The sequence below is a fragment of the Chionomys nivalis genome, chromosome 11, assembly GCF_950005125.1.
Source record: "Chionomys nivalis chromosome 11, mChiNiv1.1, whole genome shotgun sequence".
In the NCBI taxonomy this organism is placed as follows: Eukaryota; Metazoa; Chordata; class Mammalia; order Rodentia; family Cricetidae; genus Chionomys; species Chionomys nivalis.
In genome coordinates, this window is record NC_080096.1 from 41266668 (window position 1) to 41281214 (window position 14547).

Sequence of the window (14547 nt, forward strand, 5' to 3'; positions counted from 1 at the left end):
GGTATTGAATCCCTGGAACTGGAGTTACTTGCTGTGAGCCACCAAGTAGGTGCTAGGAACTAAACCCAGGTCCCCTGCAAGAGCAGTTAAGTGCTCTTAACAGCTAAGACAGCTCTCTTTCTCCCTGTTTCTATGGTTCTTACCTGGTATATCCGAGCAGGCATTTTCTCCACAAACAGTCCTTTCTTCTCACCCTTTTTTACCAGCTTGGTTAGAATAGAAAGCCTGTCATTATTAGGCCTGTGGGGCCGAGGAGAGGACTGAGGTGAAATCTCAGGTGAAGATGGAGCTGACCTGAGAGACAGAATCAAAGAACTATTGAACACAAAGGGGTTTTTGTTTTAGCAGTTTTAAAAACTAGCCACATTTATATACTGGGTACTGTACTTAAACATAAACTGCATACTTTTCTGATCCAATACGTAAAGGCAAATTCACTAAAAATAAGACCATTAAAAAAACATATTTCTGGTTATACTATTATGATTTGGACAAAAATACATTTAGTATACATATATATATATACCTCAATTCTAGATTAAAGATAAAAAAATCTCAACTCTATCATAAATAATTTATATACATGTTTCTATATACAAAGTAACTTCTTGCCAGGGCAGTAAAGTCCTGGAAAAAGAAGGACTTAATCACATTTTAGAATTTTTCTTAAGCTTAGCTAATTATTTTTAAAAACTAAGCATTATATTATAAAGATTCTACCAATATCTACTAAAACAACACAGCAAGTTAACATGGCAGAGAACTTACAGAGAGAGATCCTCAGCTTCCTGTCTTACAACGCTGACTCGACTTTTCTTTGGCAATACAGGGGAGTTCTGATCAGACACCCTTTGGTAGAAGAGCATGTAGGCATTCCAGTATCTTCGACGTACATCAGTGTATGGGTTAGCTATTTCGCAAGACATTAAGAAAGAAGCCTCGGTAAAAAAGCTGTTTCTTCGCATGATTATCTATAAAAAAGGGACTACAAACTCAATCTATTTACTAAATTTGCAGAGAACAAATCGTAAGCAAAACATGGGTCTTTTAGAGTGTTGCCTAGAATGCAAGTTAAGGTACTTCCCCTTGAGGAGGGCAGACATATTCACGACACTGCATAATAAATAACAGTTAGGTAAGCATGGGTGCTAGAACTGTCTTCTGCAAGTGATTATACTTCTGTGTAAGTCAAATGGACATATAATTTTATTGTCCAATTAGTTCTGAAACTATTTTTAATGTTGAAATACTTTACTCATTAGTTCTCCCTAATGTTATTTCATCCTCTTGCTATATGTTAATTCCCATTATTTTAGACTTTTTTCCCCTAAGCAGCTTGAGTATATCACATTTGGCTATCAAAAGAGTTGTCCAATGCAGAGTGGTCTGTCTTGAAACCATATACACAACACCAACAAAAACAGACGCAGTAGGTTGTATTGACATATATACATATATACACATATATCACAATTATAAAGAAAAAGAGGCAACTTGAGTGTGCAGAGGCATGGGAGGGATCGAGGGAGGAAAGGGAGGAGGAAATGTAATACAATTCTATTTGGGAAAAATATTAAAAAAAAAAAGGAAAATAATAGTTGTGGTTCTATAGCTGGGAGAATATAAACAAAAAGAACAGATATATTTTTTATAAAGAATATAGTTTCTAATTTGGTAGAGAACTATATATTAAAAAATAAAATGAATGGAAACTATCTACTTATAAGTACTTACTTTGATCATAAACTTTTGGTCTATATTCTCCTCCAAAGCATTCATACTCCAGGGTCTCATCATTTAGGTCAAACTCTTCTATAACAGTGTCATTAAATTTATACCACTTTCCTTTTCCATACCCCCTAGGACCAAAGATCAGATAAACATAAGATTTAAAAACAATTATCTTCATCCCTTGCACTTATTAATATGTATTATGCACAGATAAATGTAATGATGGTTACGTAAAAACATCCAGGAAAAATTTAGCAACATAGGTGTAGTGATTTTAGTCTCTAAAATTTCTCAAATCAAAGGAGTAAAAATAGTTATCCTAAGTTTAAAAAATTTGAAATGCAGAACAAAGGATAATGTGAATTTCTTTATAGCTGGGCATTATGTTACATTTCTATAATCCCAGCACTTCGGAGACAGAAGCAGGATTGAGAATTTGAGGTCAGCCTAGGCTATAAAACCCTTCCTAACCCACTACTCCTCCCCAAAAGTTTCTCCCTAGTGGCATGGATGCTAGAGTTCAGTAGAGAAGCAGAGCATGCGTGAGTGTTCTGGAAGAGACCTTACCGCCTGTCCTTGATGAAGGAGTAGTAATGGCCTGCATGTGCCTGCCCACTGTGTACAATGACACCAACAAGCTCGTAGTTTTCTGTGAGGGCAACTTTTTTTCGTGGGGATCCTCCACCTACTTGATCCATATTTCTTCCATTTTCACCAACTTCAGAAGATGAATCCTGGCGAGCCATTCCAGAGACTGTGTAAGGCTCCATATTTAGCATCCATGGAAACTATGTAAAAGTAAAAAGAATACTTTGATGTTAAGTGGGAATATACACAGCAGTACCTAGGAAAGTCAAAGTAAGAGTTGTGCTTCCCAAACAAGGGCTGACGCCTGCCCCATTCACAGGCCTGTGTCACAGAAGCATTTCATTTCACAGCCACGGCTGGGATGCCTTCAGAAATGAAGGCACCATTTTTTGATCTGCCTGTCCTATGAGTAGCAGCTTTTCAAACAAGGGCTGCAGATTCCTCATGCTGCTTTTCAGGGACAGACAGACAGGATGTAGAGGAAGAAAAAGGAAAAAAAAAAAAAAAAAAAAAGAGGGAAAGGAGGGTCATGGTTGAGAGAAATTTCAGGGGGAAAGAAGTTACCCGTATTTGTTCATCGTATTTAATGGATCGTCCACTCTCCCAGTCAAAGCCAAATCTCATCAGGTGAATCACCAGCACACTAGGTAAAGACTTAATGCATGTTCTTTTCACTGTTATTCTCTAAGAAAAAGCAAAAACCAATTAACTCCCTGGAGAAAATCAATGTAATGAATGTAAAAGCTCTTGGTACCCAAGTAAAACAAATAATAGCACAATAACTGGAAGCAGCAACCAGGGCTTAATAATGAGCTGTATGCAGTAACAAGCAACACTAATACTGTCTCCTGTAAAAGGCAGATGCAATACCTTTTCTTTACACTTTTCACAGTAGTATGCATTACTTCCTTCTAAAACTTCACCTCTAACAAACTGGTCCAAAGAGATTTCCAAGCTTTGGCAAGAAGTAACTCCTAGATTGAGAGCCATGAAAGCTTCCTCACGCTCGTATCTGATTGGGAAAAGACAGACACCCATGAATGGAGAAGCACTGCAGCTGTCACAACGCCTGAACTCTAACACACTCCCCAATAGACACGAGAATTAGATGGACCTCCACATTTTAAAAGCACACTAACCAAAACATGATTTTCAACCAATACTTTAAGGCTACATAGCAATTATGGAAACCGAAGGAATGTAGTTCATTGAACATTTATAGATTCACTAAGAAATAAATCTACAAGTCAGTCAACAAATTAACATTTAATAACTTCCTAAAACATCATTTAAAGATATTTTCCCCCACAGTGCTAACATCAAAGCCAGAGTTTTATAGCTGCTAGACAAAGCTGTACCACTGACCTACAGCCCTATCCCTAACAGCCATTGTTTAACATAGCAGTGACATCTTCACTAACCTGTGAGGACAATCTTTACAGATCTTTTGATCAGAATAGATGCCCTGGAAAGTATTCTTAAAAATTTGTTCTCGTCCCATTTTCTGTTGGAAAAAAAAATTCAAATTTTAACTGAATGTACAGGTTGGTTCGCATTAATATTTTACTTAAAAATTTTACATCACAATAGAATGAGTTACAATGGTAGTTTCAGCTAGAAAACAAAAGATGCTAGTAACCACCACTAAGAGGAGAAAGAGAGATGGGTCCATGAGAGCTGATCATGAGAAGTCCTCCATTATAATTCTGATGTTTCTTTCTGTGCTGTAAATTGCAAGGTAGCAGCAACTCTGGCAATCTTTGCTTTTTTTTCCCTCAAAAACTGATACTATATAGCTCTAAGTTATTTTAATATAATAATTGTGCTTATTGATAGTATGTACAGTGGCACCTCTGGGCAAGTCTGTCACATGTTTTATTGGGAAAGACAGAAAGCTTTTAATGTAAGCATCACCATAAATAATATTCTATCTAGTCCTTTTGTCCTTTTGCCAGAGAAGTCTCCCAGTCCCCAGAACTGCCTCCAGGGGACCATCACTTCACTGGGCACTCTGCAGCCAGACTACCTCTAGAGACATTGCAAAAAAATACACATGCGGGGCTGGAGAGATGGCTCAGCGGTTAAGAGCATTGCCTTGCTCTTCCAAAGGTCCTGAGTTCAATTCCCAGCAACCACATGGTGGCTCACAACCATCTGTAGTGAGGTCTGGTGGCCTCTTCTGGTCTTCAGGCATACACATAGGAAGAATACTGTATACATAATAAATAAATAAATATAAAAAAAAAATACACATGCATGAAAGGGCATTTATTCTGTAGTATAGATTAAGAATACTACTCCAATAACATGTATGCATTCACTTTAAATGCTGAAAGAATGAATAGCAGCTGTGATGCTCAAGATGACGACTTTCTGGTGTGTGAGTTTCAGTCACTGTGAACCTTAAGGCACCGTTCCTATATTATAAATAGCTGAAGGAAACAGAGGGCAATGGAGATCTTCATTACCTTGAGATACTCATCCATCTGATCAATGAGACTAGTGAAGAACTCATATGCATCCTGCTGCTCTCTCACATAGAGCTCCTTGTTCCACATCTTGAAGATCTGTACGGCAAGAATTAAATAGGTCCTTAAAGGGAAAGCAGCACGCTCAACATAACACACAGAATCACATAAGTGCTTTTGAAAAGCGAGTTTGCTATTAGGATGAGGATGTTTTTATTGGTATAGACAGGCTTGTATTCTGCCACCTGTGCATTTTCTTGGTTCTTCACATCACAGCAAGTTTCTGAAACCAGAAGTGGGTTCAGTGCGTCCTTAGACTGCACAATAGCAAGTGTCTCTCTTAGACGTGACCATTGCTCTGGGAGGCAGAGTGCAGCAGCGTCCTTTATTTGGAGGCACTAGTGATAAGAGGCACAGGTTCAGAGATGACCTGAATCACTATTTTAAGATGTATTTTCATTATTATTTTAAATTATATGTCTGTATCAATGCATATGTGTGAACGCATGCAGGTGAGTGCAGAGCTCAGAGGTATCAGACCCCCCTGCTGCTAGAGATGTAGGTGGTAGTGAGCTGCCCGGTGTGGGTTCTGGGAACCAAACCTGCGTTTCTGCAAAAGCAGTATAGTATAACTGCTGAGCCCTCTCGTTAGCCCCTTATACAATGCTTTAAAGAACTAAAATAAGAATCTTAAGAAACAGTCAAAACAAATAAGCAGACCCTTAGGAATTAGGAATGACTGGTTTTTAATGTTCTAATCATTTGAAAGTACCAATGTGTTGAACACTCAAATCTTTGACAAGAAACTATTATCACTAGAGAAGGAAGTAGAGCCAAAGTCTAAATATTACCTAACACCCAATCTACAGCTATACCTTCCAGAAGTTCTCAGGCACATAATACTGCAGCTTGCTTTCCATCAAATGTCCAAAGAGAGACTGTACTTGGTAAAATACACTGTCATCTGGATTGTCTGTATCATCATCCACTGAGAGAAGAGACTACAAAGAGAAGCATGATAAATGAGAAGCTTAACTGCTTCACATGAATCCCAAACATGCACACACGAGTACCCACTCTGCTGCTGAAGTATGCTAAGGAGTCTGATGTGGAGACAGCCCTGTAGAGGTTTAGTTTCATCATTTCCTAGTTGGTGTGATCAAGGGTAAAGTTCCTCTTTAAGTTCTATTTTATTATGAAAAACTGGAGCTGATGAGGATCTTTAGACACAAATGCTACATGATAATTATGGAATATTCTTAAAATATTGCATGTTACCCCACAAGTTGAGACTATACTAATAAAAAGCACTGAAAATAGTCACATATTCTAAAATATTAAGTACAACTTCATAGAATGGTTGAAAATTTTGTATGTAAAAAATTACATTGATCAAATAAACAATTAAAATAACAGATTTACAAAAATGTGTGACTGTAACATCTTTACCAACTCCAGAAGCTAATAAAGAATTTTTAAACACAGCTACAAACCCAAGAAACAATAATTAAGCATGGAACAATTTGCAGACAATCCATCCATCCTCTCTCTTGACAAACAGGACAAGAAATCACCTCAGGAAGTCCGGGCTGCATGTACAGCTGCTGGAAGACTGCATTCATGTAACAAGTGGCTCCACCATTCCTGAGCCCCACAAACCCTGAACTGGATCTGCTGTCCACTGGGGGAAGGTACTGGGAAAGAAAGGAACACACAGTGGGGAGGAGAATGAGTACTTTAGCACACTTCCAAACAGTCATTTAGAATGATGGAGAAGAAAAAGGAGTAGACTCAAATTTATCCATCTAGCAGGGTATGAAACTAAACCAACAGAACCTATGTTCCTCAAGTACCTGTGTTAGGCGCTGGTGAGAAGACAAAATGTAATGGTCTTAATGTTTCTCTTCTGTTCATAAAATATGTGGCACAAAGCCCGTGTTAGCTCATCTATGTAGACCTGCATTCATTCACTTATCATCAATGAGTGTTTATTAAGGACCTACCATGTGCCAGGCACTGTACCAGGGAGTAAGAGAGAACAGAAATGTTATGTTCATGGTCCCTGATCTCCAAGAGCTTACAATCTAGTTGTGTAAGCTTTATGGCATTAATCAAGCAGGTACATTAGATGCCTATAACAACTGACATAGTTTTCTAAATAAAGGAACAATGTTCTAGGAAGTATTTATCATGAGGAACTCTACAGTCAAGGAAGGCTTGTATTCTTTTTTATACAAGGTAATGTTCTTCTATTAAACTTTTTCTAGTAAGCATACAATTAAAATGACAGAAAAACACCCCATCGTTTTACTTACAAATGTTATCAAATAATGCAGATCCTAACACAGTGCTTTTCTGGGTAAAAACAATCCAGATGCAGCACCTTGACTAATGTTAACACAGCACCTCTCCATGTGCAAAGGGTAGTGTGATTACACATGGAAATGAGAGTGCCGTATCACTATATGCAGTGTCTGCATCCACGTGATAAGCAAACAGCTGACAAAAACATGTACATCTTTTGGACCGCAAGGCATCACTGGGTCTCACATGCTTTTCATTAACATCAGAAGTAACAGACAGCAGGTACTTTCTAGGAGCTAACACGTACTTACATTTGTAGGACAAAGCACAGATTATTTTAAGTCACAAAAGAACATTTTAAGTGCTTAAAAAGTATTTATCTAAGACTGCTTCATTCTTACGCTGGTATCATCCCTGACTTGAAGCAAACACATATATGGCTAAAGCACATCATAAAATAAACATTGCAAACTAAAGCAAGAGAAGTGAGCTTTTTTTCCCCCAATTCAATGTTCACATAAATTTCTACTTCTTCACAGGTGTTATCTCCTCTCACCAGAACAACTATCCCTACGGTTTTAACTTGTGTCTTAGAGACACTTCCTAAGAGGGAGTCTGAATTTCCCTTATGTAAGAGCAGAAAGCAAACACAGCTTTGACAGTGTCTTCTTATCCCTAGCCAGGCGTCCAGGGCCCCTGCACCTTATTTCCTTTCCGCACATACTAATATACAGCAAGAGGCTCCACAGCTTTCCCTCAGTCTTCTCATTGTTGGAGTGTAATGAATGCCTTTTTTGCTTCAACGAGCATTCCTTGTCTTTAAGCCGCTATTTCAAGTTTCAACTTCTCTAGAAGCATTTTAAGATACACAATCAAGTGCTTCTCTGTGTTAGTATAGCACTCAGGACACACCTCCAACTCACACCATACCTCACAGTGCTGAGACAATCTGTTGATGGGTCTGTCCATTCCACTGCCTGACAGCTGAGTAGTATGCTCATTTTTCAAATTCAAAAGTCTAAAACCTTTCTTAACATATGCTAAACTCTATGAATCTTATTCAGTTTATCCGGCTTTATAATTCAAGTGCCTGGCACTGTGCTAACATACACTTACTCAAAACACAAAAATATAAAAATAAATTAACAAAAATGGTTAGAAGGCTACTTTTTAATTGAGGTTAACTATTGGTCAGTTTGAAAATAGCTCACCCCTAACTGAAAGGCTATTTCATAATAATGATGAACAATGGTTAAAGTTGATTTTAGTATGTAAACGTGCCATGCCCAAAAAAAAAAAAAAAAAAAAAAGATGGACTTGGTTGTGGTTAGGATAATGCAAATTCAGTCTTAAATTTATATATTTAGGAACTAGAGAAGTATCTCACTGAGTAAAGACAATTGCTGTAAAGCCTGAAAACCCGAGTTTAACCCCCAGGTCTCATATAGTAGTGGAAGGTGGGAACCAACTCCTGCAACTTGTCCTAGCCTCCATACATACTCCCTGTCATACACATTTCTGCCAAAAAAGTAAATATAAATTATATATTTAAGAGACCACTCTAAAAAGTTAAATAAAAGCTTGGGTGATGGCTTTGTAGGTAAAGTGAAGACTGGAGTTTGGGTTCCCAAAGCAAGCTGGCTAACTAGTCTATCAGTTCTGGGTACAAGTGATCCTTTGCTTCAGCAAAACCAAGCAAACAATGACAGAAGACACTAATATCAACCTCAAGCCTCCACTTATAGGAATACAGACAACTAAGTATATTATTAGGTCTAAAAACTTACATCAAATTCCTTGGTGAGAGCAGGGTCAGGCTGATGATGCATTGACAGTAGTTCTTTTGTAATAATCTGAAGATTTGAAGGTGAGCTGTCAGCTAACATCACAAGAACTTCATAGGCTGCCAATCGGCTATTTATTGTACTACACCTAAGAACAAAAGCACAAGCTACCTTCAAAATCAACAGCCAAAATCAGAATGTAAACACTACAATCGCTTTAACAGTTCAGTTAGGCCTATGCTGGAAATTGAGTCATATATATATGCCCTAAATACAGGCAGCAGGAAGATATTTCAGAGCTATTAATTCTTAGCCTGATAACAATCAACAAAATTCTCTCAATTAAGAAAAAAGAAGCTATGAAAATAAGAATAGATGCCTACAAACATTTCAAGTATGCCAGATGGTCAATAATTCTCTAATGACACTAACAAATCTTCTACTCTGTTACAGAAAATGAAGACAGAAACAGCCTGTCAAATCAATGTGTGAAAGCAACATGCAGGAAAACAGATTTCCTCTGCTGCCTGCCTCTCAGCCTGGGCAGTAATTCAACTATCATCAAAGCCAGTGGTGCATTATTCAAGTGATAACAGATTAAAATGGATACACAGAAAAGAGGACATCCAACCTCTGCATGGGACCACTTACAAAAGTGCATGGGACTCAGGGGCTCTAGGGTCAGCACTGTACCTGACATTAAGGACAAGGGCCACAGAGGTGGCATTAACCTTTAATCCTTGTCTAGATGTATGGATTGAAAAGGATGGCAAGAAATGGACAGGAGGCACATGTGCGAGCAGCTGTTGTTACTGTGACAAGCATGCACTGACTTTCAGAAAGAGGATTCATATGTTTTTTGTCTCAAGGTTTTCGTGGAAAGGTCACTGTAATGAATGAACAAGCTTAGTACACTGGGGAGGGTGGAAAATGTCTGCTTTTCTATTCCAGGCATTATACAGGATTTTATTATTTTTAATAAAAAAGGGAAGGATTCACCAATAAAAATTTTCATTAAATCTTTATGTTTACTGAAAAATCAAAATTCTAATAATTTCTGGAACTTTAATTTGAGCCCCAGAGATCTAGTGCTAAATATTCCAAGACAAGACCAGACAGGGATGAAGATGGAAGCCACAGTCCTAAGGATAATAATCCAAGAGCTCTAATAATTTCCTCTCCTTGCCTTCCAATCTATTCTGCTAACAAGGGAATCTCTAGCTAGAAAAGTCTTTACACATGACACTTCACGTGACTCCTCATAGTGCTTAGTATGCCTTGCCTGTACCAGCTATCTCTGAAATTAAGAGTCTCTTCAGGGTTAGTCAGGTAACACTGTTCTTATGAAAATTAAGTTCAGCTCGTAACAAGTTAAGTTAAAGCTTATTGCTGCCTTTTCTATGGACTAAAGTCTGAATATAGCTTGAGCAGGGTCAACAAAATACATGGATATTTCACATTTATATCCTCAAAGATTAATATAAAACCTTGATTCCAAAATCAGAACTGTAATAAATTATTAGCAATTGCAGATATGAGAACAGAGTATGACCCAACAAATGACAAGGTTCTAGAACCTTCTTCTAAAAAATCCTGAAGCCTATACTTGGAGTCTGTTTAGTTAGAGGTAGTTCTTTATTCTCCCTTTGGTGCTGGGGCTTGAACTCAAGACCTCCCACATAGCTAAGTGTGTGCTTTACCACTGAGCTATCCTCCCAACCCCTATACATAATTCCTACCACCTCTATTTCACTTGGAACTTGTTACTGACCATAGTTACTTACTATCCCGCCTTGATGATGAGAGCTTACCAGCACTTTCTCTGTGCTCACTACGTGCTAGGCACATGTTACACAAAGCTCATTTGCGTGCACTTGCGTGCAATGTGGTAGAAAACACAGGACAAACAAACTCACATGATGGAAGACAAACTCCGAGTTAAGAAAATCTTTTGACTACAGTTGTGAATTAAGAGATTTTACCAAAACTGAACACAACGTGCATTTTCCATACTTTGGATGAAAGTCCTGTTGACTGATGGCGGCACTGCCGGCTGGAGAATGACTATTTAAAATAATTCTAGAAGCTCGGAAAAGGAAGTCATCTAACAATGGTTTAATGAGTGATGAACCTGGAACAGAGCATAATACCACATTGAAGATGAACACAGATTTTAATTCAAAGATCCTATTGTATTTTCCTATCAGAGCAGCACAGGCCCCCAAGGCCACCCAACAGTAATGCATCCGGTTCAAGTTAAAGCTAACTTGTTGAGAGCTTACTGTGTGGCACAGATCTGTGGAGCGGTGGGACCAGGATCAAAGTCAAAAGCAGTCAGGTGATGTGCTTTCTTTTAGGAGTCTATGCTCTCACCCCAGAAACACAAGTGCCGAGAACACCACAAGTAGAATGTTCTGAATGAGTAAGGCTTACTCTGGACAACAGAAGTCCTCCACACAAGGGCTAATGAAACTTTTAAGCCTATCTCCTTCAGGCAAAATGATACTCCTTCTTTCTGGTTAAGATCACTCTTTTCTATGTATCCTCAATATCCAGGGAGATTGTAGAGAGTCAAGTTAGTGCATTAACTGTGGAAGTTATATTCCAGTTTGCTTTCTGAATATAATTTATAGCATCTGGATATATATTTTCAAATTATAACTGTACTTCAGGGGAAATCTTAACATTTTCTCCAACATTGAGGAGGTAATGGCTGGTGATTACCTCCTCAGATAAGAATCATCCTTATAAGAATGAAGATATGTTATAAACTATGTAACAGCAAAAGAGATAAACCTAGTCTGAATTATAACTTTTACTTGATATTAAAAGTTATATGATATGACTATTTTGAACAATGTAAAATTCTCTACGTAATTTAATGACACAGGTAAAAACACCCTATGGTTTGCTAGTTACTAAAATTGCAGACAATTCCCTACTCCTAAAAGGTCAATTTTTCATGGAACATTTAGCAATTAACATATTGTCCCAATTACACACAACACTGGCAATAACTGAGAACTAAGGTATACTCTTCTACACAATAAAACGAAGCAATAATTACCAAGCATTTCCTTTTCTGCCCCACAGAGTGAAAGCAGGGTCTTAATGAGCCGCAAATGTCCTGCCAATAAGATGTTGTCTGCTTCACTGGTCTCACATTCTGCCGTTCGATTAGGTTCAAAGTTATCCAGCCATGTAATCTCATCTTCAAGCATAGTAGCTGGGCTGATTCGTAACTGTTCCATTTCTGAGGCTGAGAAGAGGGTAAAAGTGAGGAGGTAGATATCTATCACAAAGAAACATTTTTTATTCATGAAATCAAAGTCCTGAATAAGAAGCAGAGTCAAGTCCTAATCTTTAACTTTACAGAACTCACAAACCTTATTATTAATAACCTTCTGGTGCAGATACTATCAAGGCTAGGTCCTGCATAAACTAAACACTCGACTGCACCTGCTGTGTGGGCTACCAACTTATACATTAAGTATGAGACAATGGAGACAATCATTGCTCTAACAAAGCACCTGGTTTAGGAAACAAGACCTCCCAAGAAAAGGGAGGAATGGCCAGTAATGACAACTAAGGTTCTTCACTGTGCTTTCTAAACCAAAGAGGAAGATCTACTCAAGAGAAAGGTCAAGCATTATAATCCTACATCTCTAAACAATGAATCAAACTCCAGAGAATAATTTTGTTTTTGTAGCAAAACTCTCCCTTACCCTGCCAAACAAGGACTGACAACCAAGTTCTGCACTGGAAGCATGGCTGAAAAGTATCTATTAGGTTAGGTAGTTACTTGGACATGGTCCCAATCTCTACATATAAACACCCCATACTTGAGTCAAGGCACACAGTCCAACTATGTTTCCCCAGTCTCCAACAAGCCAATTCCATCACATTGCTTAGAGACTGAGATCTGATCTGAATGTCATGAAAGCATCTGCTTGCAGGGCTGTTGCTGAGGTATGTCAGTCACCAGATACCAGAGTTTTGTGACCATTTGCAAGAAGAAATACTTTTTACATGAAATTTCTCTTAGAATGAAGTTCTGGAAAGATTTCTTTCTTTTGAGAAACCATTCTGTTTCTTTTTCTAGGGCACAGAGAACCATGTGCTGTCCCTTTAGTCCTCTAGGAACCTCATCACCAAATTCTGGGTGGGAAGTACAACTTGTCAATAGAGAGGGGGTGTTTATTTCATCTCGCTTTGATGTTCTACTCCAATCAATATTTTTATTGATCCTGAATTTTATTTCTTGTAATCTGAAGTGAATTTGGGAGTAAACAGTAGGGAATATATTAAACACTTGGTCTGAAGAGCTAAAATTTACAAAGGACATTTGCATTCTTTATAATATATTTACATTATTTAAGAGTACAGATGGGTAAAATCTCCACATTCTAAAATGCAAGTTCTAACACTGCTACTTTAGACACTGACTGACCTCTGTCACTATCAACATGCTTCGCCCAATTCCATCAGCTCTTAAATAATCGCCCTGACTGATAGAATAGGGGCTGAAGAGGTGCTCAGTGGTTAAAGGCACTGACTTCTCTCCCAGAGGACCTACGTTCAGTTTCCAGTGTTCACGTCAAGTAGCTTACAACAGCCAATTAACTCCAGTCTTAGGGATCTAATACCCTCTTTCTGGCCTCTGCAGGCGCCCACACAAATGCAAACATGTACACAAAAATAAAGTAAAAATAAACCTTAAAAAATAAAATGTGACAGAATAAATTATACTAGAGAGCAAGATTCCTCATGTTAATTCTCTCAGTTCAACTACAAACTGACAGACTGTAGAGTTAACCAATTTTCTCTATACACTGGTTGGGTATGGAAGAGAAGTAGACATCAATGGCATATGGATTTATATGCTATTTCCAAGAAAACAAAATACAACATTCAAAATGTCAGCTGGGCAGTGGTGGTGCACGCCTTTAAAATCCCAGCACTCCGGAGGCAGAGGTAGGTGGGGAGGCAGAGGTAGGTGGGGAGGCAGAGGTAGGTGGGGAGGCAGAGGTAGGTGGGGAGGCAGAGGTAGGTGGATCTCTGTGAGTTCAAGGCCAGCCTGGTCTACTAAGTGAGTTTCAGGACAGCCAGGGCTATTTTACGAGAAACCATGTCTATAAAAAAAATATTAAACAAAACAAATCAAAACAACAAAATGACTGTCTTCCTGCTTTGTCACAGGCAGGTCACATATGGTCTAATCTCGCCCCCAGTCCCAGTGAGATGTTTACTTACTTGTCAGATCATCTAATAACTGGCACCGCAAATCAAAATACTCCATACACTGAGACAGCAGTCTATAAATCAGATAGATTCCAGTTACTAAAAAGAGGCTGATTTTAAAAAATACCATATTTTTCTTTTAAAAATAAGACCACAAAGCAGTTGAACAAGATAATTTTCCCAAACATATAATTACTTACATTAAATATCTATTTTAGCATGAAATAAATTAATAATTTTGTCAAATTGTAGTCTAGGAATAACTGTGTAAAGAGAAGGAAAATCACTAAATGTATCATGTTTTAGAAAAACATAAGCACTGATTGCATTTGTTCATTCAAATATGAACCATTACATACCAATTAACCACATGGAGCTATTTTAAAACATATGAATAAAAGAACAAGAAAGACTGATGACAATTAAATATC

General features: G+C 38.0%; 1 protein-coding gene across 2 annotated transcripts in view; it reads right to left on the minus strand.

Annotated features, from left to right (window-relative positions):
* The window catches only part of Usp24 (ubiquitin specific peptidase 24), a 138867-nt gene that overhangs the window by 27351 nt on the left and 96969 nt on the right, over positions 1 to 14547 (minus strand). For both annotated transcript variants that reach the window (XM_057785576.1, XM_057785575.1), the window contains 14 exons: positions 14129 to 14190; positions 11943 to 12134; positions 10889 to 11006; positions 8879 to 9023; positions 6362 to 6481; positions 5663 to 5788; positions 4788 to 4886; positions 3741 to 3823; positions 3190 to 3331; positions 2884 to 3003; positions 2299 to 2519; positions 1735 to 1859; positions 769 to 910; positions 144 to 294 (listed from right to left, as the gene is read on the minus strand). In XM_057785576.1, coding sequence (XP_057641559.1) covers positions 144 to 294; positions 769 to 910; positions 1735 to 1859; positions 2299 to 2519; positions 2884 to 3003; positions 3190 to 3331; positions 3741 to 3823; positions 4788 to 4886; positions 5663 to 5788; positions 6362 to 6481; positions 8879 to 9023; positions 10889 to 11006; positions 11943 to 12134; positions 14129 to 14190 — 1846 coding nt within the window. The remainder of the gene's footprint in view (positions 1 to 143; positions 295 to 768; positions 911 to 1734; positions 1860 to 2298; positions 2520 to 2883; positions 3004 to 3189; positions 3332 to 3740; positions 3824 to 4787; positions 4887 to 5662; positions 5789 to 6361; positions 6482 to 8878; positions 9024 to 10888; positions 11007 to 11942; positions 12135 to 14128; positions 14191 to 14547) is intronic.